The sequence below is a fragment of the Sipha flava genome, unplaced genomic scaffold (assembly GCF_003268045.1).
Source record: "Sipha flava isolate LNK unplaced genomic scaffold, YSA_version1 0_pilon_pilon, whole genome shotgun sequence".
Classification (NCBI taxonomy): Eukaryota; Metazoa; Arthropoda; class Insecta; order Hemiptera; family Aphididae; genus Sipha; species Sipha flava.
The window spans coordinates 3,432,845-3,460,106 of record NW_020271713.1 but is presented as its reverse complement, the minus strand read 5'-3'; the positions used below and the strand labels follow the sequence as shown (position 1 = coordinate 3,460,106).

The 27,262-nt window shown below is 33.0% G+C and overlaps 3 protein-coding genes across 4 annotated transcripts in view; 2 read left to right on the top strand and 1 right to left on the bottom strand.

Moving 5' to 3' along the window:
• Window positions 1-302: 302 nt before the first annotated feature.
• LOC112679241 (cytochrome P450 4g15-like) lies at window positions 303-6,433 on the top strand. Of its 2 annotated transcripts, XM_025548961.1 has the most exons (13): window positions 303-499; window positions 2,376-2,584; window positions 2,677-2,789; window positions 2,852-2,942; window positions 3,183-3,365; window positions 3,459-3,528; window positions 3,732-3,858; window positions 3,932-4,124; window positions 4,219-4,328; window positions 4,489-4,557; window positions 4,629-4,797; window positions 5,303-5,488; window positions 6,001-6,182. In XM_025548961.1, exons 2-13 carry the CDS (start codon window positions 2,377-2,379, stop codon window positions 6,180-6,182), a joined length of 1,701 nt encoding a protein of 566 aa, XP_025404746.1. In that variant the 5' UTR covers window positions 303-499; window position 2,376. The 2 variants fall into 2 exon arrangements, with proteins under 2 accessions (XP_025404746.1, XP_025404755.1); XM_025548970.1 differs by lacking the exon at window positions 303-499 and having other exon boundaries at window positions 2,377-2,584; window positions 6,001-6,433.
• A 1,507-nt stretch (window positions 6,434-7,940) lies between these two features.
• On the top strand, window positions 7,941-23,407 carry LOC112679230 (proton channel OtopLc-like). Its single transcript, XM_025548949.1, has 10 exons — window positions 7,941-8,393; window positions 12,933-13,076; window positions 13,807-13,923; window positions 14,573-14,687; window positions 14,768-14,873; window positions 16,088-16,309; window positions 17,345-17,505; window positions 18,163-18,343; window positions 18,829-19,352; window positions 21,819-23,407. Exons 1-10 carry the CDS (start codon window positions 8,347-8,349, stop codon window positions 22,308-22,310), a joined length of 2,109 nt encoding a protein of 702 aa, XP_025404734.1. The 5' UTR covers window positions 7,941-8,346; the 3' UTR covers window positions 22,311-23,407.
• Window positions 23,408-24,277: 870 nt separating this feature from the next.
• The window catches only part of LOC112694105 (collagen alpha-5(IV) chain-like), a 42,391-nt gene continuing 39,406 nt past the window's right edge, over window positions 24,278-27,262 (bottom strand). The window contains exons 58-61 of the mRNA XM_025569483.1: window positions 26,815-27,000; window positions 26,545-26,722; window positions 25,696-25,810; window positions 24,278-24,668 (exon numbers count right to left, since the gene is read on the bottom strand). Of these exons, the coding sequence (XP_025425268.1) occupies window positions 24,417-24,668; window positions 25,696-25,810; window positions 26,545-26,722; window positions 26,815-27,000 (731 nt within the window). The 3' untranslated portion in view covers window positions 24,278-24,416. The remainder of the gene's footprint in view (window positions 24,669-25,695; window positions 25,811-26,544; window positions 26,723-26,814; window positions 27,001-27,262) is intronic.

Genomic DNA, 27,262 nt, shown 5'->3' with positions numbered 1-27,262 from the left:
TCATACGAATTTTATATTACAATAAAAATTACGTGTAAATTTCTATACTACGTGTGTCGAATAAAAAAAGAACTGAAAAATGGGTTTTTTTTGTGTTAATAACCCATGTGTAATCGAATATGTGATGTAAATTTCTATCAACAGTTGACAGCGTCTAAAATAAGTTATAAAAAAAAAAGGAAGAAAATATATGTATTAATGTCGTCAATGTAAATGAAGGTCTTGATCTTCCATAATTATGTATTCATTGGCATAAGACACGAACAATCGGTCGTTATATAAAAGCCCGTACTGTCCGTAACCGTGTCATATGTTCATCATCTTATGTTCCCTCAACAAGTCTCTACACATGCTTCGAGTGGTCGACATTAAAGGAAGTCGAGTGCAGTAGCTGTTCTATATCAGAGCTGCCTGAAGATCAAACTTCTCAAGTTTTCAACAGTTGTTTTTCTTTCGACTTTGATTTCACACAAAAACTGGCCAACAGTGTATGATACAGGTAATAATGTTTTATTTATATTTTTTCTTATCATGTCCATTCTCTATGAGGTACTACGTCAATTTATTACTATTATTTGTGTTATTATATTTATATTATTATTATTTTCGCCGTTGTTTAACATTTATTTTATAATGATGTGGAGCCATATATCACTAGACCTCATCATTATTAGCATCATTGAATTTCAATCAGAACAGAGTAGTTATAATTTAGTCTTTCATCGAATAAAACCACTCGCAACATTAATTTTCTGTTCAATTTGTTTTTTTTTTTTTTTTTTAATATATTTACAAAGAGTAAAATTGAATAAAAATAAAATTTCAAAATAATTCTATCATAAACAACGGTTAGATAATAATAGTTTTTAGATTAAAGTTCCTAAGATTCTTAGTATAATTTTAATCGAAAATTTCATTAGGTGTAAAATATTGTTAGAATATTATTTCTATGCACATTTTAGCTTAAAGGAATATTTTTTTAGTGATGATTCGTTCCGATAATTTATTATAAAATAAATAAAATTATTGCATTTCTATTATTTCAAGTGAAAATTTAAAATTGATAGTTTATTTTGCTTAAGATAATCGAATTTCGTTCTAAACATAAATAATAAAACTTGAACCATAATCATAATATAAATTTTAGGAATCACATTAGATTGAAAAACTATATTTTTAATTTTTTTAATATTCTATTAATAGTGTAAACTTATATGTATAATTTATTTTTACATTTTCGTTTGAGAAATATTGAAAAAAAAAAACTATTATACTTAAAACTTATATTATTGTTTTGTGTTTCTATTTCAAATATTAATTTTTGGTGAAGCAGTTTTTTTTTTTTTTTGTATGATTGATTGAATAATATTAATTAAAAATAATCATTGTTTTGCGTATAATATTTTGTTATAAAACTGAATAAACGTTTTGTACCAATTATTTTTTGAATTATTAAACAGGATCATTAGTTCAGTAGGTAAACAATTTTAAATATCCAATTTAATTATAAAATACAGTGAACATCATAATAAATAATATATTGAGAGTGAAATTGTACTACTACATATTAATATTATCCTTAATTACTATATAATTGTTAACAAGTTAACACTTCTTACCATAATAATCACTTTTTAATCGTCCGGTATTTATACATTGTAAATAGAATAACAAAAATAAAATATATCTCAACAACACTGTAAACTTGCATGTCAGTAAATACCAAGTAAACAATATTTGAAAGATAATGTAATAAAAATTTAATTGAGCCCGAAGATATTTACAATGAAATTAATAAACCAGTTGAACCTTAAAAATAATAAAATATGCTGTTTTAATATGATTTATATCAATATGATAAATGCTTTATTTTTGATGACTAGTCTTGAATGATTTTATATAAAAAGTTTTATGTTAATTAATATTATTACTCGATATAATTTGCTTGCAACCTCTTCAAGAGTAAATTTTGTGTTAAAAATCTTATGTAGTTTTAAACATCAAAAGTTGTTTGATTTACTTAACTATTTATTACAATCTGAATGATCTCCTATGTCATGATTATGATTTATGAGAATTTTCGGCATTAGTAGTGATCGTAGCCACATGTATTCTTTTCGTAAAACGTGATGGTATATTTTCGTGTATTCTTGAAATAAACAATTGGTGAAAAACATAATATTTTCTCGAAACGATTTCACTAAAAAAATAAATAAATAAAAAAAAAACAAAAATATCGTTAAAAATTGCGAACACCCTCGTAATCAATGTACGAAACCAAAGTGAAATTTGAAAAAATTTAAAGTAATAACCACCCCGTGTGGCGAATTATTAATATAAATTCATTATAAATCATGGACAAAATGTTTTTTTAGAATGGCGACCAATATACAGGGTGTCAACCCACTTTTCGTAATGTCGGCATTTAACATGTTTTTTTACCTGCTCACGCCGGCTATTGTGTTATGGTACATTTACTTCCGGATGTCTCGCAAGCAGCTTTACGAGTTAGCCAGTAAGATCGAAGGATCCGACGGACTTCCATTTTTGGGAAACGCATTGGACTTCATGCAAGACCCTCATAGTGAGTGACAGCGGCGTTCGACAGCGCTGCACCTGTGCATCGTGAAACAGTATATAAATAACAAATCGGTTTTTTTTTTACCTTCCACGCAGCTATTTTCAATAAAATATACGAAATAAGTTTTGAATTCGAAAGGAACATACCCTTAAAGATGTGGATTGGGCCCAGGCTGTTGGTGTTCTTGACGGATCCCAGAGACGTTGAGGTAACGTATTTTTGCACGGGTGTAATTGATGTACGATAATAATAACATACGTGAACCCGCAGGTAATTCTCAGCAGCAACGTGTACATAGACAAATCTCCCGAATACCGTCTTTTCGAACCTTGGTTAGGAAATGGTCTATTGATTAGTACTGGTAAGCGTCATAATTTTAATGTCACACGTCACGTGCATAATACCACGTGTCAGTATTTATCAGTACGCAGTGGTGTGTACAAAAACGTATTTTAAAATTCGATTAATTATTTCGTTTGACTACTTGATTGATTTAAATAAAACGTATTTTATTTAATCGAAAGATTATTTTATATATGATACTCGAACATAATACCAGGTGCGTTTTGATAATGGTTACTAAGCGTTATATGTTCCGCAGGTGACAAATGGAGAGCACATAGGAAATTGATTGCTCCGACATTCCATTTAAACGTGCTAAAGTCTTTCGTGACTCTGTTCAACGTGAACAGCCGAGACACGGTCAACAAACTCAGGAAAATGGGCAGCACTGAATTTGACGTTCATGATTTCATGAGCGAATGCACGGTGGAAATTTTATTGGGTGAGCAGAGCGGCCGATGAAAATTGTGTTTTTCTATTTTATTGAAATTTATGTTTTTACGCAAACTTGTCTAACTTACGCGACGTCTTTTAGAGACCGCTATGGGAGTGAGCAAGAAAACACAAAAGAAGAGTGGTTTCGAATACGCTGCTGCTGTTATGAAGTAAGAAATTTTAAAAACCAAATTGACATTAAAATATATAATTTAAACTGGTCTTTTTTTTTCCTTTCTTTCATTTGAACAATTAAAATATTTTAACTGTCAAATCGTATAAAATAATTTTATCAATATTAATTGCAAATTTTAAATCTGAAAATTAATTTTGAATTTACTCATTAAAATTAATAATGTAATTTTTTTCAAAGGATGTGTGATATTTTACATATGCGTCACACACACTTATGGCTGAAACCTGATTTCATTTTCAATTTCACCAAATACGCCAAGGAACAAGTCGGTCTCCTCGATTTGATTCATGGTTTAACCAACAACGTAAGTATTGATATTTTTTTCGGAAATAATGATAAACCTAACGAATTATATATTTAACTGTATTGACTATTAGGTACTAGCAAAGAAGAAGGAAGAATACTTAAAGAAAAAGAACCAGTTGAATGAGATGACCGAAATTCCGAAAATCTCCGAGGAAGTTACTGAAACACAATCAACAACAGAAGTCGAAGAAGTACCTTACGGAAACTCATTCGGTCAGTCTGCTGGCTTGAAAGATGACTTGGATGTTGAAGACGATGGAGTTGGTAATAGACATGAAAAATATTTATATAATCACTTATATTAACACACACCGTAAATTGTTACTGTTTTAATCACACTTTCATATTAAAATATTAGGCGAAAAGAAAAGAGTGGCATTTTTGGACTTGTTGATTGAATGCTCAGAAAATGGAGTTGTATTATCCGACGAAGAAGTTCGAGAACAAGTTGACACAATCATGTTTGAGGTTTGTAACGATATTTAAGTTTTAAATGCGTAAGTGTCAATTGTTGTACAAAGGATTAATTGTATTTTTTTATTATTATCGAGAAACTTATGTTTCTAAAACAACACGAAACAAAAAAAATCAAACAAAATACATAACTCTTTATCCTAAATTTGTTCAGGGTCACGATACAACAGCAGCTGGCAGCAGTTTCTTTTTGTGTCTGATGGGCGCACATCCAGAAATCCAGGTAAACCGAGTTCACGATTGGTTGTCATCGAGTTTTCGACTAAACGTTTTTGTTTTTAATTTTCGTTCTAGGAAAAAGTTGTAGAAGAATTGTATTCGATATTTGGTGACTCAGATAGACCAGTGACATTCCAAGACACGTTACAGATGAAGTACATGGAACGATGCATCATGGAGACGTTGCGCATGTACCCCCCAGTACCAATTATCTCTCGACAATTAAAAGAGAACGTGAAACTCGGTAAGTTAACTATCATTTTAAATATCATCTTAATATAGGCATTCATTACTGTTGTCGTGTTCATTATGATCAATTATTGTTATATGATTTTATGTTAACACATTTTAGAAAAAAACCTAATCGACTACTTAATCGTTTCTTTCTGACTGCAGACTACCATTGTCATTATTCTACCGTATTTTTGATTTATTAAAATGTTAATAGTGTGGGTAAAAGAATATTAATAAATTAGATATAGTGTTGTAAATGTAACAAGCATTAGTTTTGCGTCGAAATATTGTGCAGGTATACGATTATTAATTTAAATAAGATAATTTATCAAAAATACAAAAACATTAACTTTGAAATAATTATATTTCATAACACATCGAAAATCATGGATTGGGTTGAGTATATCTCATGGGTTTCCTCGTGAGTCCATCTACCATAATATAGCATAAATATAATATTTAAATTTTCTTATACAATACTTATACAGTCATATGAATTTTTATTTACGCAATAGTCTCAAAAGACCTTACATTGCCTGTTGGTGCAACGATCGTAATTGCAACATTCAAAATTCACCGTAACGAAGAAACATTTCCAAATCCCGAAGTATTCAACCCCGATAACTTCTTGCCAGAAAGATCAGCAAGCCGTCATTATTACGCGTATGTGCCGTTTAGCGCTGGGCCCAGGAGTTGCGTTGGTATGTATCAATAAATTAATTCCCCAAACTATTTCTAATGCAATTTATCTTTTTGATCGATAATTGGTCTGAATATTGATCCCTATTGTTACTATAAACAATTTACAATACAACTGTTATTATTTGAAAATAATGGTTCTGACACACATCTGTTCGAAACGAAATGTTTTGATACATAAAATACGCTGAAAACTACGCAAAGTTTTAGTCCAAAGCCAGGAAGACTTGTATTTAAATAAAGTCGAGTGCGGTTTTTCTGATGACGTGTTTTACGGTTTATCATACAATTGTATTAAAATAAGGTTAAGGTCGGATTATTTTTTATTCAAATTGTGTTTCGATATAAATTTATAAATGTATTTTCCTTATTAACCTTCCAAGACCCTTTTGTAAAAAAAAAATTATAAATAAATTATCGTAGTTACTATTGTGTTTTATGCAAAATTGTTTCGATTATATATTAATGCGATGATTTATAATTAAAATTATTTAATGCATTTTTTTCTTGTCAGGTCGAAAATACGCCATGTTAAAATTGAAAATTATTTTGTCGACCATTTTACGAAACTTTAAAGTAAACAGTTCTAAATCCGAGAAAGATTGGAAACTTCAGGCTGACATTATCTTGAAGAGAACTGATGGATTTAAAGTCAGCTTGGAACCAAGAAAATCACTAGCCAAGAGTGCTGCATAAGTAGTAATTTTTGATTATTATTGTTTTTTGGAATGGATAATTTTTTTTTCTAAAAAATATTTTTTACCATAATTAACCATAGTTATTGTTTGGACTGCAATCGATCCACTAACTAAATAGTTACCAAGTCCGAGATAAATATTTATTTTGTACGTAGTTAAACTTTTTATTCTGTACTGTTTAATTGTATAATTTTTATTTAAGGATTATTGGAAATTGTAGTTAGATAAAATAAACACATTTTCTTTTCATTATAATCATTGTATATTTGTTTTATTTTGATTATATACTTTACTGTTCCTTTGGTGATCAATAGTTATGATTATATAGTTTTATATGGCAGTGTATTTGACAACTTATTCAATTAACCAGAATTTTGGTGAGCTTATAAATTCCAGAAAATACATTGATCATTTGAGTAACAAAAAAAGTAGAAATATGGCAATGCTGAATGAGTGAAAAAAAAACATTTAAAGAATGAAAACTTTTTTTTTTTTTAACTAGGTATAAGTTAATTTTAGTGTATAATAACAGATAAACTATAATTATATTTTGTGTAATATTTGTATAGGGAAAATATATTATTATCTAAACAACAAAATAAGTAGCTCATAAATATACAGCATTCACTTGCGAAATACTTTTAAAAAAATCTTAAAGTAATCTTAATATTTCTAAGAAAATTCAGTGATTTTGGTATTCCAAAAAATTTAATTATATAATAAGGTAAAGTTGTAACATTAGGATATTTACAGTCACATGTTATTAAATCTTAGAAAAATATCTTTAAATGAACTAATAAATATTGGATTTTAAAAGTTAGTATTTAAAATTCAATATTTTGGTAATCATCGGTTCGCTTCTTGAATTGGTTTATCTAAACCAGTGATTCTCAAGCTCTTTGTTTTCGCGGATCACCTAAAACCTAGAATGTAGATTTCAATAGGACTACGGACCACTTTGGGTTTTGGTTCAAAAAATAAAAAATTTACGCTTTAATTTTTCAGTTTTGCTTGCAGATTAGTGTATTAAATTTAATGAAAAGTTAAAAGCATATATAAGTGTATAAATAAAATATATCAATATCAAATTGTTGCGATAGTATGACGAGCAATATAATATGGTAGTGATAAATATTTCTTAATATCCACACACGATTTCCAACACTACACTAAAAATAGATTAGATAACAACACAATACGGACCGTCATGTTTTTTTATCGCGGACCGGAGGTCGAGAACCACTGGTCTAAAATGATGAGTAGTGGCTTATTACAGGTGTTTAATAGGTGTGATGGAATAATATATCGGGTAAATTTTATTTTTGGTGCATCGTACCAGAGTAGAAATCGAAATGACGCCGTTGAACTTGAATAGTTCGTGCAAGCCATATGGGGTTTTATACGGCGACGCAGCGTAGAAACACCTACACGCGAATACCGCTGTTACCGGGGTTTCAACCTACCCGGCTGACCACGCGAACGGTTCGAAAACGTCACGTGAACGAACACCAATACGGCGTCGTGTCCGACCGGGTTTCCGGAGAGGATAAAAAAAAACTGACAAAAAACCGCCGCGTACCGGACGGACCGTGCGTGCGCGATTCGAACGTACGCCGCAACGTTCGCGGCGATTTTTCGAAACTATTAGCTAACGCGCGCGCTTGGACCGCACACGAACCGCACCCGCGCGCGCCGCAGGTGCGGTCCCGCAGGGACTGCAACGGGGCAGGAGGTGTCCCTCGTTGCCCGCACGTCCGTAGGCCGATCGCAATCGCGCGGCGAACCCGTGTACCCGTCCTTGTTAGTCCGTCATTATTGCCGCTGTCACGTTAACCGGTGCAGCTCTACCCGTTGTCGCCGCCGCCGTCGTCGTCGGATACGCGTGGGACGAGTGCGCGCGCCGCCGAAGCGCGCGGTGTGTCGCACACGGTCGCGATCGAAACACGGTCGCCGCGACGAGTGGGGCCCCGTAACCGTCGCCGCGAGCCGAGAACAAACGCGTCTTTGCGCGGGCGCGCGGGAGGTGCTATGCGGCTCGGTCGCGCGCTGCCGTCAACCGTAACGGCGGTCGCGGCAAACGTACGAACGTAACGTCCGGTACCGGTCTGGCAGATAAAGTCGCTCTCGCGGGTGCATCCGACGCGCGCCCGACAGCTTTCCCGATGTCCGTCACGGCGCCCGTCACGAAGACCGACGAGGAAAACGTTCGGTAGGTATGTCGCACCCGTGCGACCGGTGTGTGTGTGTGTGTGTGTGTGTGTGTGTGTGTGATCGCTATGTGCGCGTCCCAACACGACCCAAAAGTCTCGCTTTAAAAAAAAAAAAAAAACCTACGAAATTCTACGTTTTACACCATGATAACACGTTTTTCGGACGCGTTCGAAAATTTAGATCGAACGTCAAGTGAAACAGAGCGGTTTCGTTTAGAAATGTTCACCTTTTTGTTGAACGATTCCGATTTTTACGCGAAATATGTTCATCGATTTTATTCAGTCGGAACGGCAGAGAAAATCATTTTTTTTTCCCGCAGTTCACATTTTTTATGTCAGTTATGACAAAAAAAGTTTTCCCCCGCATCTGTTTACGGTAACGACGCAATATTTAACCCGAGTTTCCGCAATCGCCGTTTTCCCGATCATCTGCACTCGTGGCCAGCCGCTAACTCGTCTCTGACGGTTTTTAAAAGGTTACTGTCAGCAACACGTACGGCTCCTTTGAACGGTTAGTCGATCCCCTGCGATAGCCGTCATCGGTTTCGTGTCGGGCAAGGAATTTATCGAATTTATATGAAATCGTGTTCAAATTGTGAAAACCCAGATAAAAACTTCGACGCATTTTTAGTTTTTTTAAGGGCTTATTACGATATAATTCGACGAATTCGATAAATTGAGTTTGGCGTACACTTCAGAACGAAAACGCGTTAAATTTCAGTACGCGCAAATTAAATTAAAATAATTTTTTTTTAATAATAATTCAATCATAAAAGATATTTTTAACTTCATTTTGATGCTAATACTTTTTATAGATTTGACTTCGAAATATGACGTAATTATTCTATACGATATGAATAGCGTGACAAATTTTTTAATACCGATATTACTTTATATCGTACGATGTATCGGAATGTCCAAATTAATATTTTATTTGTAGATCTTAGCTAATAGATATGATGAATTGTATTGTATTGTGTAATACTATCTGCCCGCTGATAATATTTGCTGTATGTGTTCCGGGGAAATTTCAACTAGTAATAATTTATTAGCATATTAGGTATGTATAAACTACTTTCCACTAAGGAATTTGACCAAATTTTGGTTAAAAAAATATACAAACATTATCATTTTTCATTGAAAACAATAGTAAAATAATTATGAATTGATTTTCTAAAATAAAGCTACCGGGTTTGAAGATACAACACATTCAATATTTGAACAACTATAATTATTTTAATAAAAATAGTTTTCATCTTTTATAAAATGTATACTATTATAATATTTATTTGTCTGGATATTATTAGTTGTTTTTCTTGTCTTCAAATAGTAAAGCAAATAATAAGTAAATTTTAGTAAATTTTTTGGTAAAGCAAATATTTGAATGACTAATTATTATTAAGTAGGTAATATTTAAAATGTGAAATTTCGATAAATTCAATGTATGATTTCGATATCGTATAACTTACGATATCAAGATATAATATCAGGATAATCGGATTGATATTGATACACGAAATTATATAGTCTATACTATATTATATATATTATTATATACTATATTATAGTATATGTTATATAGACTATAATTTGTAACTATGTAGACGTATCTTTTGAAAATCAATAAATAATATTAACATACTTGTAATTGTTCTCTGGTTTTATTTTTTACAAATTTAATGATGAAATCAAACACAAATAACTCTGTCTTGACAACAAATAATTATATTTGCCTTAAGAATCATTGTTACTATTTCGAGAAAAAAATACATATTTAAGACGCATCGAATGATGTATAAAATAAACATGTATAAAATGTTATGTTAAAATGACTTAAAAAATGACCTATTAATATTTTTAATCGATTTCTAAGCTTGTCGTCTTTTGCAAGTGAACTTATCGTTACATCCATATCGATTGAAAAATTAGTATGAACACGATTTGTTCGAGATTAATTTCCATGTTGCGAACTATAGCATATGCAATGTTTAAGTGAAATGTATTTTTAAGTGTTGTAAAAATGTAAAATAAATCGAGTCATTAGTTATGTTATAAGGTTTATCATATCCGTATATTATGTTAATGTGATAACGTCCAAACGCGGCTAATTGATTCTACTACTCATGTGTGCATGTTATGTATACGTGTATGTTTGTGTTTTTTTTTTTTTTTTTTTTTTTTTTTTTGATATTTTAATTAGTCGTACAACAACGTGAAACGGTATAAGCAGTTATAATAACCGAAAAACACGACTTAAATATCAGTCGAATCTCAAGAAATCACAACGTTTTGATAGAAATAACACTGCAATCGTTGCATACGCTGAATGACTGGTTTTTAGCAAGCGGTGGCAAAACTAGGGAGGTTAATATCTGTTTAAGGTTGACGAGGTTAGCAAACCAAGTGTACTGCCCCGAAACGTGATCGTTTATTCAACATTCAATAAGTGTTGACGTGTTTTACGACATCGCGTTTCGGACACTACCTCTCGTGTACGTGTAAATTATCTAAACGCGTTCGGTATTATTCCGACATAAACGCGCAACACGACTTGGTCAACAAGTCTTGGTTTTTCCCGAATTCATAATAGTATTTCGATCCAAGCGATTATTGACGTTCGACCGCGTTCGTCGGCGTCCGGCGTAGACCCATCAGAACGTCATCGTCGCAGAACGCACCGCGATGGTGTTGTTTTCCGCGAGCAATAAACGACGACGGGCTATCGAAAACGCCCGCGGTGGAACGCGCGTCGTTTACGCGCCAGCATTCCCCGGGCAAGTCGAGGTTACGCGCCACGTGGGCGAAAATACGGACATTCCGCGCGGCGTTCTCGTGGGAAGTCTCAAAACTCGGTCGCAGAACGGACCGCGAACGTGATAATGCGTCGCACGATCATAGATAACACGGCTACACAATGCCGATGAAATGCCGCGGTAATGCTGTGTTCTTCGCAGTCCTGTGCAGCGCGGTGTATTGCTCAACGTTAATTAGATTAAATTGATCGTTTACCGTTGCGCGCGTTATCACGTGCGACTCTCGTCGCGTGAACGCAATAACCGCGCCGAGTGTTTCGCACAGCCGTGGGACCATAGGCGCAACAATATAACATACATAGGGTATACCCTCCTCCGGACCAAGATTTAGCCCTCTCGTAAATATTCCATGTTATACATGGCTTACCGCGTACAGCACACTCAACTCACAGCAGCGTCACGTACAAAAAAAACACATTGCAGTTAATCCAACTTGGTTCAGAATCTAAAATACGTTAACATTCTATACAAGAGCAGGGGTAATCTATAGGTTATTTTAAGTTCTGGTAGGAGGGTCGTAGCCCCCCCTCCCAGATTTTTTACCATAGTTGGGACGTTTGTTATCCTTTTTCTGATTTTCCGATCCGTCGTCGATAACGGTAATATCACACCGATTGAACGGTGTTAACGGTATGGACTGATACCGAACACACCGGCATTTCGGTTGCAGACGGATGAATTCAACTCGTGAAACGATCAATGGCTGTGATAATGTACGTGTACGTGTGTGTGTTTTGTTTGACGTGTACATTTTCTAACCGTTAACGAATAATAAGTGAATAAAAACTGGTTAGTAGACGGGCTAAATACATCCGGTGCATTGTATTTGTTTTGTCCATGGACGTCATTAAATGTTTTCAAACATTAATGTCACATTTAAATTTCAATATTAAGACTCTTATGTGCTAAGTAGACGGACTGGACACATTTCATTTTTGTCCGCTTTTGTCGTAACGCTTTTCCTTTCTTTTATTTCTATTCCTTTGTTTTTATCCATTATTTTTGAGTAGTTTAACACATGAACAAAAATGTGTTACTATGTACGAGTATGAAATTACTTAGTACGTATGTAAACTAAAAGCAAAAATTATGCGAATCACTAGAAATAGTGTTCTAGTTATAAGACCCGTATACTTCTGTTCACTGATTCCATTTTTTCTTACTAAGATCTTAAAAGTTTGAGTAAAATATTGATTTCGCTTTTTATTCCTTAGGTATGAGCAAATTAAATTTACTAGCTTTAAAATTGCTGAATTTTCGAAAAACTTTGAAGGGATGGTAAAAATATTCCGTTTTAACCTAAATCAGGGAGCAGTAGAAAATCCAATATTTTTTTTAAATAAATGATTAATTTGTTAGCTATTTTCGAAAAATTAGGAAAACCGATGGTATCATATCTCATTACTGTGACAAATGTATTTTATAGATTTTTTTGGTTGGAGAATTTTTTTAAAATTACCTAAAATTATTATTTAAGAATAGTTATTAAAGTGACAAAGTGTACTGAAGTTATATAATTTTGAATTCACTTGAAAAATAAAAAGTCAATAAAAATATTCGCTAAAAACATAAAAAGATCGATGGAATTGTTTTATTCTTTTTAGTCTATCGTTTAACAATTTCGTGTATATGCTTACAAGCATGGTGGTTATAATTATTTGCCCTTGTATACAATTTTCAACAAAAATATTAATCGTATATGCTTAATGTGTTATTGATGAAAAGTTGGGCCAATGAATCGCCTAATCATCCTGGGATAGATGATTCAACTTTGTCATCGAATGAAATCATCACGAGTTTGAACCCTCCAAACGAATTCATATCGAACAAGGACAATATTTCACCAAGGCCAAATTCTGTGCTGTTCGAGTAAGTATATACCGTAATAAAAAATAGTTTAACTGTTGAGTTCCGTTCAATCAGGCACCAGACGTACTTTATATATATTTATAGTTAAACCGTAATGATAATAATTAAATGTATAATTATTTTTAATAACAATATGCAACGCGGAGTACTTCTAATAATATTATAATAGTTAAATGTGATAATAAGAATAGTTTTAAATTAAAAAAAGGAAGAAATTGCCGATTGAATTACATTTTTAGACTGTAATTAGAAGGTTCATTTTTAAGTTTCTTTTATTTTTTATTCAGCTATATCTGGTCAATTTATATTTATTTCATCAATATGATTCACTAATTAAATAATTTTATTATTTTTATCACTTGGTGTATTCATAAAAATAATAGAGGTACCAATATTTTGGTACGTACCTATATATGGATTATTAAAATAAATATTTATAAGTTGATAAACAGGTACTAAATAACTAATGTTTTCTAACGAAAATGATACTATAATAGGTCTATTTTGATGCTTAATTTCATAAAATTTTAATTTAATTTAATTTTTTTTTAAATAATTTAACGCGCACAATAAAAATGCATTTTTCGTTCCCCGTTGTTTGAAACAGTTAAAAATAGTCTGTGGTTTTAATTGCCTTAAACAATAAAGTATATGAATTTTGATTTTATTAACTACTCTATAGTTCGTGTACAATAGAATATTTACTGGCATATTGTTTTATTTTAATTAGGATGCCATCAGTGAAAGAGTCTTCCGTACTGAATACTTCCATATTAAAAATACCCCATCAAATGAAAAGGGAATCGACAATTGAAGAGTTACACAATACTTGGAGGAAAATGGGAGCGTAAGTTTGTAGTGTAATTAATTAATGAAAATTTATATTTTTGATGTCATGTTAACGAAAATATAAAATGTATTCTATACATGTCATAATATAATTGTATTCATTACTTCTAAGAATTATGAAATGTAAATATAACGCTATTTTACTCCATCAAGTTGTAACTGGTATAATAAATTATTCGTTGGATATTTATCCAGGAATTATGTAGTATATATTAAAGTTTAATTTATTATTTTTTTTATTATTTAATATTATGAAATATAATATAGTTAAAATAATGATCAAATACATCTTCAATTCAATATTTTAAAATGTGAATTAGTTAAATATAATATTACTACTATTAAAATGTAAAAGTGTATTTACAGTAAATTTTTAATTTGTTTAATGCTTAAATATTATTGATAATTATAAATATCTGAAAAAAGGATCCTATTTTAATACCAAAAATTAAATCGAATATCGGTTAAATTTAGAACCAACAAGATGATTTTGTTTACATTATTCGACTCGGCATGGCCGTTGACTGGATTTTTTAAGTTATTATTATTTGCTGTATTCAAATATCTAATCTTTAGAATATAAGATCTTTTGATCATTTTATCGTTATGATGGGTTTCAATTGAATTTCTTTTATTCCACCACACAGGCAAGCTTTAGCTACTACTCTGTCTGCTCTGTACGGAAAACTACTAGTTGTGATGGGCATAGCTTTTCCGATGTCCGAAGTGATATCCACACACATTCCTCATTCATTTTACGAGGTATCAATTTGAAATTATCTATTAAGTTTTCATTTTTTACACTCCGTTTGTTTTTAATATATATATATCTTGATCCATAGGGTTATTACTTGTATCTTTATTTTGGAAGTATGGCGTTTCTTTTTTATATGTATGCAATGCTGCTCAAAGGCAAGCCCACTATGACACCAGTCAACAATAATTTTAGTAAGTATTTTACGTTAATATATTTTGGACTCTATAATAAATTAATCTCTAGTTAAAACATGAAAATTAGTATGAAGATATAGACTGGCTAATTTATAGTATTATTTACAAATGTAAAAAGTAAATAGAAACATCAAGTAATCCGAACATTTAATTCAAAGTAAAATAATTGTCTTAATTAATCGATCTTAATCGATGAATATAAGATATTTTGTATTTTATTTTATTTTAAACAAATATATGGACGGGTGCTCTTAACATGATATTCATGGGGTTTTTTTTTACAAAAAATATGTTACTATAATTATATAAATCAAAGGATATAAAATAATATTAATATAAAAATAATAATAATAATCATTATTTTTAAGTATTTTTTGTTATAAGTGTACCGTTACAATTATTGTATAATAATAGTCTAATTTCAAAAGAACATTTATTCACAACTCGCTAATCAATTAATAAAATAAATCGCTGTTTGAAGGTCACAAAAATTGATAATTTTGTGGAAACCCACATTATTCGGCGTAGTCCGTTTTTTCAACAATTCAGCACTACTTACGAAGTAATTATATGCATTATGTTTCGTTAAATTTTTCCACGCAAGACCATAGCGCAACACTTATTTTTAAAATTCTTAATGTACCAAATGTACAATTTAATGATAATAGTCGTAAGACGATTCGCAGTCGTAAAAGTTCATAAATTGGGCGCAATTTATCGTTTTCCAGTTTACGGAGAGAACCGTTCGATACGTTATGCCCCCGGACCTATTATCATGTTCATGACATAATGTTGTGTGTTTTTAATATTAAACACGTCGAATTAAAATAACTCGCTCGTTTGACCACGTCCACGTCGCATTGTGCGCTCCTCGTTACGTTTCGTTCAAACGGTATATCAGATACATTAAAACGAACGGTGTACGGCTAAACCGTTTTGATCGGGATCCCGAGTTACGCGACAATATGTCTCTAAGATCGATATATTTCGATTCTGTTCCGTCTCGAGTTGCGTTACTTTAGTGGCAATGAACTCGATCAGCCGGTGACATGTCTGAAACAGGATATTTCTTTGGCCCATTATCTTGGATGGTTAACCCGGTCTTAGGTACAGTAGTATTACAGTGTTATCACAGTGTTCGGTGATAAAAATCGTTTCGTGAGCGATGAATTCACTAATATTCCATCATAATTTTTGATGTGTAAAAATAGATAATTCGGGTAGCAATTCAATGTCCGAAGATGGATCGGAGGATAACAGCGACTCGGAATTTTACGAAGACGAAGGCACCGACGGGACGAATGTTGCTGACGTCGGATCGCACCACTGGAATCCTAACAACCAGAGGACGCACCGCAGACAGTCGATTCACGTGCCGTTGCCTTCCACATTTCAACATTACGGGAGTTTTTACTTGAGAATGGGTGCCGTCGGTATGTTATTGGAAATCTTTAAATTTTTATATTACCTAGGAATTAAATTTGGTAACTGTTCATGTGCTTTTATCGGTTACTTAAATCCACCAATCGCAATACATAGTCACACGAGTTTTTATTTTATCGTGGTCCGCCTACAAAACATTATATTTTATTTTCTGGTTATCATATTATATTATTAACCTGATCGTCATATAGTTCGGTACAACTTACGAGTAAAGAACAATTTAGAACGACGTTAACATATTATTAACATTAATAGGATAGAATCGATGTTATCCATTTAAATTTAAAATTTTTTTATTTAATGGGCGTGATATCGGCCAACTAAGACACGTCATATCGGTTGTTAACTTTAATCATACATTGAGTATTATACGAGTATTTGTACGTGCAATTAACAAGCTAACTAAGTAAGTTTTATTAAATAAGTACGATAACTGCGGATAGTAAATTTAGGGGCGCACATCTATATTTGTTTGGGTGAATCGAAAATAACAATAATTTGATATTGTTGATTTAGATGTTATAATTTTATAGATGCGATTGGCACTCTATGGTGATGCTCTACGTAATATGTTGCACAATTTTCATTAAATATGCATTGACAAGCATCCTAACCGATATCTTGTAAAAAAAGTGACGGTTCTCAGCATGACCAAACATTGTAACATATTTTTATATTTAATTTTCTCAACATGAATTTAGCATTGATGAACAACTAACTGTATTTTGTATTACAATATAAATAAATGGGTATTAAATATATACTTGAGAGCATTGCGGATTTATTATTTATAGACATCCTTTAGAATAATATTTACTAAATTATAATTATTCATAACATATTCTTGGTAATTTTAACTTTATCTTTGTTTTTTGTACTCCTACTAAATATTTATGTTTTAAAAAATTGTTACTTAGAGGCTATACATTTTTGATTGTTTCGTTAATTATGAAAAAAATAATAACATGTAATTAATATGTAAAATATATTGAGTAAATGTTTAGACACAAACATTTGATTTTCAGCATTCGGCATAGGTAGTATGATTTATTCTGGACTGGAATTCGGCCAGTATTTTGAACTCGAACCAGCGACCAAATGCCATAATGTTCTTTTGGTACTCACACCGGCAACAAGAATGGCTTTCATATTTATACAGATGTACTTTATATTTTTAAACGACGAGGTAAAGTTCTGATTTACGATCTACACTGAATCATTTTAATTTTTATAAAAACACAGAAGTACATATGCAACAAGGGTAAAATAAATATTACATTATTATGTTGATTGCCCGGACACAATATACATCTTGTCCGAAATCAAATTTCAATTAATTGAAAACAGTTTGAATTCTTAAGTTCAATATTCACTTAAAATATAATTTATTGTTGTTTTAATATATTTATATATGTTCTTCAAAGTTGAATCGTACATTATATAGATCATCTGGTGGAATTCATAGAGATTTTTTTCAAATGTATTGTTGCAGTAAAATAATATTCTCCATGTACTGCAAAGCATTTAATATTTTTAGTAAAATGAATATTCTGTATACATGGAAATATAATCACATACATCGGGCACATCTATGGTATACTCTAGCGAAATTGTTTATGCATCCAGTTTTTTTTCACTTCTCTCCACCTTTGAAGTTCAATTATTTTCAAATCATCTTCAAATTACATTCGAACGATATCTTATACAAAAAAAAAAAAAAAGAAAATTTGTAATCAAATTCTTGCGGCTTATCTAATGGGTTCATGATGATAATTTGACTCCGAAATGTTTTCTATAAAACGATTCATTAGATTTGCTAACAATGTGTTTGTCATTGTTGCAGCAACAAATGAGAGTAACGCGACATCGGGTATTGGCGAAATTTGGGTTGATGCACATGATAGGCACTAACCTATCAGTTTGGCTGAACGTCCTCGTGCAGGAAACGAAACACGAAATACTAACGTTTTACAATCCGGCAGATAACTCTATCGGCGTCGACAAACAACCGAATCATTTTTCACGTAAGTGTTTATAATTTTCATTTGTACGGTGAGTTAGTTCGTTTTCCTCATCAACAAGTACCAAGTGTGTTGCGTGGATTTTCGATTCAAGTGGACAACTGGACAACGGTTAAAAACCATATCAACAAGTCCGTTTCGGTCTGCTACTAGCTAAAACTTTTTTTTCGTAACACGTTCTATTCGAAACCGATCGGAAAACGCGTTATCAATCCATCGCGGTTGTCCAACAAACGAGAACGGTTTGTAATAATTCGGAGATTGCGATAGAAACGAGGTAGACGGTATTCGTTAACGAAATGTTTGTAGGGCTCGTGTGCCCCGGGCGTCGAAAACCGACAAACGTTGTCTCCAACATTGTAACCACGCGGTCGCAAAACGTCCATTCGACGTTGTTGGCGAGTCGTTCGCGAATCGCTCGCACGGAACCGTCCGGTACGCAGCTTGAACGGGGCGGTTTTCGACCGTTGCATTTCGATGTGTTGCAGTGTTCAAAAAATGGACGACGACCACCACGCAAGCGCCCACGTCCGTCATGTCGGCGGTGGCCGACCGGTTGCGGCGCAGCATCAACACGGGGCCGCATCACATCTACGAGTGCCGCCGGACCAACATCATCGGGTCGCTGGTGCAGAACGCTAGCCCGTTCCTGTTCCCGTGCACGATCGAGTACAGCCTGATATGCGCGGCCATACTGTACGTGATGTGGAAGAACATCAGCCGCGTGCACGTGGACGTGTACCGACAGCGGAAGGCGGAACGGTGCGAGAACCTGGCGCAGATCACCCACTACAGGAAGTCGCCGCACTACTACTCGGTGGACTGCGCGCAGGCGCACAAGGGCCTGTTCGTGGGCATACTGTTCTTGGTGCTCACCATCATCTCGCTCATACTGTTCTTCGTGCTCATATCCCGGCCCGAGCTCATCACGTTCGCCGTTATGGAGGTGAACGTGTGCGAGCTGTCGCTGTACGGCATGACCACCATGGCCACGATCGTCGGCATGATACAGGTAGCTGCTCGCTATCGTCGTTATCGTCATAAATATATACATTTTTTTTTCGTATTACCACTTTTGTAATGCATTGTTCACGGTCATTGCGATCCTTTCATGCGCGTATCCGATCCGAGTCCTGTCGGTCTGGTTTCCGAGGACTTCGGTACACACGTAGTACACCCATTCCCTCCTCCGGTCCTATCTCCGAGTTTTTGATGTTCCGACGTTGGATCGTGTTTGCCGTCGATTGCACGCATCGGTTTCACCTCGTCGTCGAATGTATGTGTTGCACGTCCCGTAGAACGCACCGTGTGTTGTGTCCGACGGATCGTACTAGAAACTAGCCCGAATCGGATACGTGCGAAAGGAATGTATTAAGGATCTTGGTCCGTTCCGTCGGAGCATCCATGTACTCAGGAACACGAACTTTTTGTTCTTTTGTATATGTATTCACATGTATCTAATCCGTGTTCGTTTCCAGTCTTCCGATCGCTCTCCGATCAACAAAAAAAAAAAAAAAAAAAAATTGTCGGTGATCGAATTTTTCGTCCGAGTTGTGAGTTTGGACACACGGAACAGGTGAACAAGCGTCAACCTTGTTTTTTTTTTTTTATATATATTTTGGTGTATTTTGATGTGCGATAGTTCATATTTACTTTTTCATTATTAATTTACGACAAACGCACACATGATTTTCATTTCACTCAATATGGACAACGCAACAATTAATCGACCCCATATTCATAAAATGTGTGATCATCATCCACACGATTTTATTGTATAAACTTAAATATTATCCGTGTTATTTTTTCTCCATAGATTACGTGCCCACAAAGTATGCTTGATTTTTCTTTTATTAAAACTAATTTATTTCTTTTTTTCAAGAATCAGGATCATCATATGTGATTCGTCTTCGTGGAATTTAATAATTTTAATAAAATGTTTATTCGTAAACTTGAAACACAATTAAAACAAGTATACGTACCTAAAGAATGCCTAAAAAACAAAACATAAGAACAACTTAACCGAAACGGTCGTAGGTATATGAATACTGTTTTCGGAGCATTAAAAATCGGAATGGATCCGGATTAGATATGAATAAAAGAACTTTTAAGGTCGGTAATTTTTTCTAAAACTTATTAAGGTAAACATCGATATTTTTAAATATCGATGTTTTAAAAATAGATACATCGATACATCGGAACATCGATGTTTCAAACTTTTTGCCCATCTCTAATTGGAACGGAACGGAATCGAATTCCTGTCATCGGAACGCGTTTGAACGAAAACGAACTTTACGTTACGTCGGAATACATCGGAACTCCGCGGTCCACAACCATATCTGTGCCTCAGTTCAAGACAGCAATAACTTAAATTATGAAACTACTGGTTCTAAAATGAAATAAACGACCTTTAGAAATGAATAATGCAACTAAAAGTTATTGCGTTGTAGAATCGAAATCGTCGTAATTTTGCAAATAATATCACGAAGATAACTCAATTATGAATATTTTTGAGTTATTGTTGTCTTGAACTGATGCGTCGATACCTCTTTAATACAATTTTTGAGTTATTGCAGTCTTGGACTGGAGCGACGATATAGAATCTGCAAACTTTTCTCTAGCTGTGATAGACGCATACCTATCCAACCGCATTCATTACTATTTAATATTAAGCATTCAGCTACAAACTACATTCATATTTTATTTTCTCTATTAATTCGTATTATATACAAATGTACATAACATGGACATTTATCATTATCAGTGTAATAAGTAATGATGAAGAAAATATGATTTTGACGTTAGTTTTCTTAACAGAAGAGGAAGAAAACACCGCAAAAAATAAACACTGGGGGTTCATAATATAAATTTGGCAAGTTAAAAAAAAGAAGAGTTTGAAACATTATTTCCGTATTTAAAAAAGGATGATAATTTATTTCCTTCGAAATTTCAATATTGAATTACATAAATATGTACATTTTTTATTTTTACGTAGGTATAACTTTTTCGTCCGTCTTTTTAAAAAGTTGGTTGAAAAAAAAAAGAAACAAACTTGGTAGAAAAACAAATAAAATAAGTAAATAATGAGTAGGCCTGTGCGTGACGGTAAATGTGTTATTGCGTATTCGCTTGCGTTCGGAACGATCCGGAATCCGTCGAAATGTTGTCAAAAAACGTTTCTGATCCGATTCGACGGGACGATTCCGATCCAGTCCACGGTGGTTAAAAATTATATTTATCAGTTTTTTCCGTTCCGGTCCGACCGAGCGGTTCCGTTTCGTCACGATTCGTTGTGGGGCGAAAAACCTTAACTCCGATCGCAGAGATTTTTTTGCCGGGGGGTGGGAAGAAAAGGGGTGGTTACGCGGATCTCGTCCAGGGCGATCCGGGCACCCGGGGATGATCACCCGAACGGTCGAACCGGGGTCAGACCAACGCGTGCGCCGCTCGTTACAACGATGTACTGTTGCATGCGCAGGTCAGGCAGCTAAAGTTCGACGGGTTGCGGAACCTGGAGCTGGACAACATACTGCTGGTGGGCGCGCAGACGGGCACGTTCATCTACAGCACGTTCACGATAATCAGCGGCCACTTCACCGAGGAGAACAACACGGTGCTGGTGCTGATCACCGCGTCCGCGTCGCTGGTGCAGACGTTCTGCCAGACGGTGTTCATACTGGACGCGTCCCGTCGGTCGTGCGTCACCCCCGACCAGATACGCAAGAAGCCCGGCCGGGAGATCGTCACGTTCCTGTTGGTCAGCAACCTGGCCATGTGGGCCATCAACACGTTAGAGAAGTCCCGGGCCGACTCGCACCCCATACAGCTGCACTTCTACGGCCTGTGGGCCTGGACCATCATCACGCACGTGTCCATGCCGCTGGCCATATTCTACCGGTTCCACTCTACCGTGTGCCTGTGCGAGATATGGAAACGCTCGTACAAAATCAAACCGTCGTACATCATGTGATACGGCCGCTCACAGCCGGTGGTTTTTTTTTTTTTAGCTTTTAACTTGTTCTTATACTTGTACGTTTGTGTGCGTGTGCGTGCGTGCGTGCGTCTTGGCTTTTTGTTATAAGTACATTTACGGATCCGATGTGAAAAAAAAAAATTTAACATAAAAATGCACGTGTCCTTCCAAAACGCGTGACTCGCGAGATGTAAAAAATTTAATTTTAATAAACTTAGCGTTACCCGGAATTCAGAAGAGGTTATAAACGTAAGATTAAAAATACAACTTGCGTCTGCGTGATTAATATCATGTTCTCCGGGGTAAAAGATACTCGTATATTATCAATAGTATTATCATGTTTTAGAAATCGTAATAATGCACATGTCGACAGTACTTGGAATATTACGTGAATTAAAACATGATATGACCCATCCCGCCGGGTTTTCATTTCTAGTTATCGGTTATTAGCGTTCTTTCATAATGCGTTAATGATAAATCAACATATCCGATCTATGTTATTCTGGACATCCAACGTCCAGCGGTTCACAAACACTTGCGTCGCAATGTATTATTATTAGTTACTATACACTTCAAGCACACGATTCATATTGAAATTGTGTAAATCTAGAATCGAGATTATAACGTAACATGTTCACTAATTTTGTTCTCTTTTTTAATATTTTTCTATTACTTTTGACGGTAAAGTATAACAGTATAGTTTTCTTTTTTTTTTCATATTTTATTGATTTTTTCTCATTGAAAAATAGGTTTAATATTTCACGACATACTCTACGAGTGTAATAGCTCTTCCTTTGGAAAATACTGTTCTAGACGTAACTGTGTTTCGTAAGGTTCAACAAAAAAACTAAAAAATTTCACTATGCATGTTTCTCTATACTTTTCAATTCTAACTTATCGGTCCTAAACTACTTGTGTCTATAAGTGCTGAGTGTGCAATTTTTCCGGTTTGTAAATATTTTAGAGAATTATTCGTTTAATCAATTAATTTTTACTGGCATTTTTCGTATACTATTTTTACCATGAAATATGATCATATAACCAAATTCAATTGATTTTAGTTTTAAGTTACCAAAATACAATTTTTTTTCAGATACCACGTACTGATATACCTTAAAATGTGTTATTATTATCATTTTTATTGCATTTTCGCATTTTAAATAATTATTTCAATTTAGATAGGTACCCGTTAAAATACGTCATTTTATTTTAACAATATTATTTAACGAAACTTAATTTACTGTCGGTTATTTGTCAAAGCTAATCAAACCGAACAAGGATTTTAAGTATTTGCAGCTCAAAACTCTTCTCGGAAATTGTTTCTACTAATAACGTGAAGTGTGATTTAAACGTAGAAAATTTTTCAGTATGTAGCGTTTAATAAGAAACATGATAATGATTTTATTTACTTGAATTTTTTTTTTTCATTTTAATAACTATCAGTAAAAACTATTTAGCTTAAGAATTACAAAGAGTTTATTTTACAATTTTTCGATTAAATAAGACAATTTTGATAGGTACATAAATAAAAAAAAAATATTCATAATCATTTGCGTGAATTAAACTATAATATTTGATAAATTACAATATGTTTTTCATAACTTAAGAATTTAGTACATGTTGTGAATAAGGATTAATAAATGCATTATTTCATTTATTGTAACTAAAGTAAGAATTATAAACGGCTATAAAAAGCATAATATTAAAAATTACTTAATAATTGATCATTGTAATTTTAGATTGTTATAAATAATTATTTTCATATAATTGAAGGAAAAAAATACTCTATACTAGTATTATTAATAATTATTGTGTATGTTATGTATAATTTTTAACTTTGAGTTATTTTTTTTTTTTTAAATGCCACCGCACAATCGGTACACATTTATGAATAATTACATAATTCTATAAATATTTATACGAATGACTTGTTTACTATGAAAAAAAATAAAAATACATACATATATCTTTATATAGTAATATTTATACATATTTAAAAAATAAGAGAAACAAGTTTGTTTTCAAACTGAACACATTATTGTTTGACACATATAAGAATATTCGTATAAGTTAGTAGTATAATAATGAAAACAGTAAAAATGATTAATTTCTTAAGCACACCGCGCACCTACTAATACGTTTTTTCAACGAATTCTCCTTAAGCGTCTGTGGTCTTGGCTTTCTGAACATCTGTTGATCTTCGATGGTAGCCAGCCAATATGAATACGCGGTGGTAAAGAAGTTACAACGACCTATTCCATGGCACTCGATGAATGGCCTAGGTCTAAATTCTTCTAGACATGAACCAGGGCTGACCAACGATTGACCACCACCGTCAGCGTTAGCATCGGTGTGCTAAAAATTAAAATTAAAAATGTAATCAACTTCAATGAAATTGTGTAAGCATTCGTTAAGACACCAGTTAAGGTCGCACAAAAAGCATATGTTGTACAGTTGTAGTACCACAAATCACTACAAATATGTCTGTTGTGTACAGGTGATCGGGGGAGAGGAGGGAAGTTTAGAAAATCTATAATGTAAAATAAAAATTATATAGAATATAAGTACATCTGAAGCATAAATAGTTTCTACGATGTATAAGAGTATTATTCGAATATTTATGAAAGAATTGTTGTCATAGAACATGAGTATAAGTACCTCACTATTGATTAGGACAATAGTTAATAAAATGTGTATGGTATGATTCCCAAGTACATTGGGATATGTATCAATTGTGTGAATAAAAAATAATTATATCATTGGTATTATAATTAATATTACGATATGGTTATTTTTATTACTTTTCTTAATTATTAAAGTATGAATATAATAGATATTAAGAGAACGATGTTTTCGATTTACGAGGGATTTTCATTGAAGTAACTTAAGAAAACATCGAAGTATACCGAAATTTTAACGTATATTGGAATAATACGAGTATTTTGTTTAAATATACTATCAAAGCAATTCATAGTGTTTCTAAAGTATTATTGATTATTATTGTTTTATGAACGATTGTGCGCAAATTAATAATATTAAATAAATATTATTTTAAATAAACGTTTTCAACATTATTCAGAGTTAAAACACAACTATAATGCTATGTTTTTAGCTTTTTTTATTATTTAATTTAATTATATATTTAATTTTTTTTATGCATTGACCATACAAAAAATATATGATGAGATTCAAGAGAAAAGCTTGTTTTTTTTCAATTCATTATCAATATTTCATTGTACCTAATTAATACAATTTATAATTCTTCTGTAGATTCTATGCGTTGTTAATAATTAACTAGTTATTATTGATACCTATATTTTCGCTATAACTAATTTTGTTATGTTAAAATCTAACACTGGATTGTTAGTTAAATTTGACTAACCATGATAAAACTATATCCAGTCCACAGCTCGTACCAACCATTTGGACATTCGGGTATTACCATCGATTGGCTGTGCACAGCGATTACCCTTGTGGGAGCTTCACATACGGAACACCTTAAACATGATAAGTCGTATAAGTCCATAAAATATTAATCAGAATTAACATTTCGAAGTCATTATTAATTGAACACCAATCAAAATAAATGTTTAACGATATACAGGCTATATGGTTTTAGTAGAAATTCAAGCGCAACTTCGAAATATTTTGAGTAGTGTAAACATTTTCGTATTAAGACTATTACATTTCCTTATGTATTTATACATGGTTTGTGAACTACACGTTTTGACTTTAACTAACTCAATATGTAACGAGCATTTAATAATAAACACTATATTATTTTAATAATAGTTCCGTAAAATATTGAGATCTATATTTTTTTCAATTGTACAGTATATATATATACAAGAAAAAGAGAGTTAGTCCCATAACAATAATTTTTAATTATAACAATCATGAAAATAATCATAATAATACTAAACTGTCCTAATTTTATTTAATTTAACTAATCTGAATTTGAATTATATAAAACTGTATTCATTGACAAAAATCATAATATTTGTGATTAATAAACCATGTTCTAGTTACTAGAATTTAGTCTATCAATTTTAATATGAACGATGCACATATTTTTCTACTTTGAATAACATACTCCTAAAAAAAAAACGCCCAAATATCGTGTAATTTTGACCAAATATTGCGTTGGCCTTAGCGCATGGACTTGTATAATAAAACATACTATTCATGTATGATATTCACTATAATATATGCTACGCATACCAATACTGACCTCGATATGTATTGTGATATATCTAATCCTACTATTGGCGTCATCATCAAAGGCATTGGTTCTGACGTACTGAGCCAGTAACTGTAATCGCTTCTACTCGCGTAATCGCATACTTCGTTCAAGTTACAGAACAAGAAAGGCATGGTGCTGAATTTTCTTAGACAACTACCGGGTGCACCTGAAATATCGATCAATGATTACAATAATAAGTTATTCCAATTAAAATAATGCACATAACGTGTTATCACATCACACAATATGCGTGCATACCTAAATCTTGTCCATGTGCTTTAGCGTCACCCATGAAATGTAAGAGTGAGTAACCAGACCAAAGTTGAACAGTGTTCTTTGGACAGTTTGGAACGACGTCCGTCTGGGAATGATATGTGAAGAAATTACCACGATGGGGTGGTGGTCTTGTCGGCAAGGCTGGAATGCCCGCTTGCCCAGGTCGACCTAAGACGTTATAACGTGCGAGTCATCGAACAGTTATTAGTGATGATATCAAATATTAAAATCATGAGGATAAATTGTTATATACTATGGTGTATAAATAAGTGAAGAAGTAAGATATCAATATTATCTAGTCGTTTTTTAAAATAAAATATTTATTTAATATGTTAGTGAAATTGAAAATAATGTTTGGAATTTATGTAACAACCTTGAATGGTTTAGCAAACTATAATATTTATTTTAATAAAATAAGTGGTTATCAAGA

Excerpts from the sequence above, each read along its gene's own strand:
- LOC112679241 (XM_025548970.1), top strand. The coding sequence starts at position 2,377 with ATGGCGACCAATATACAGGGTGTCAACCCACTTTTCGTAATGTCGGCA. Across the intron at positions 2,790-2,851 it reads CGGATCCCAGAGACGTTGAG|GTAATTCTCAGCAGCAACGT; the intron begins GTAACGTATTTT and ends GTGAACCCGCAG. Across the intron at positions 2,943-3,182 it reads TGGTCTATTGATTAGTACTG|GTGACAAATGGAGAGCACAT; the intron begins GTAAGCGTCATA and ends TATGTTCCGCAG.
- LOC112679230 (XM_025548949.1), top strand. The coding sequence starts at position 8,347 with ATGTCCGTCACGGCGCCCGTCACGAAGACCGACGAGGAAAACGTTCG. Across the intron at positions 13,924-14,572 it reads ACTTGGAGGAAAATGGGAGC|GCAAGCTTTAGCTACTACTC; the intron begins GTAAGTTTGTAG and ends TCCACCACACAG. Across the intron at positions 14,874-16,087 it reads ACCAGTCAACAATAATTTTA|ATAATTCGGGTAGCAATTCA; the intron begins GTAAGTATTTTA and ends GTGTAAAAATAG.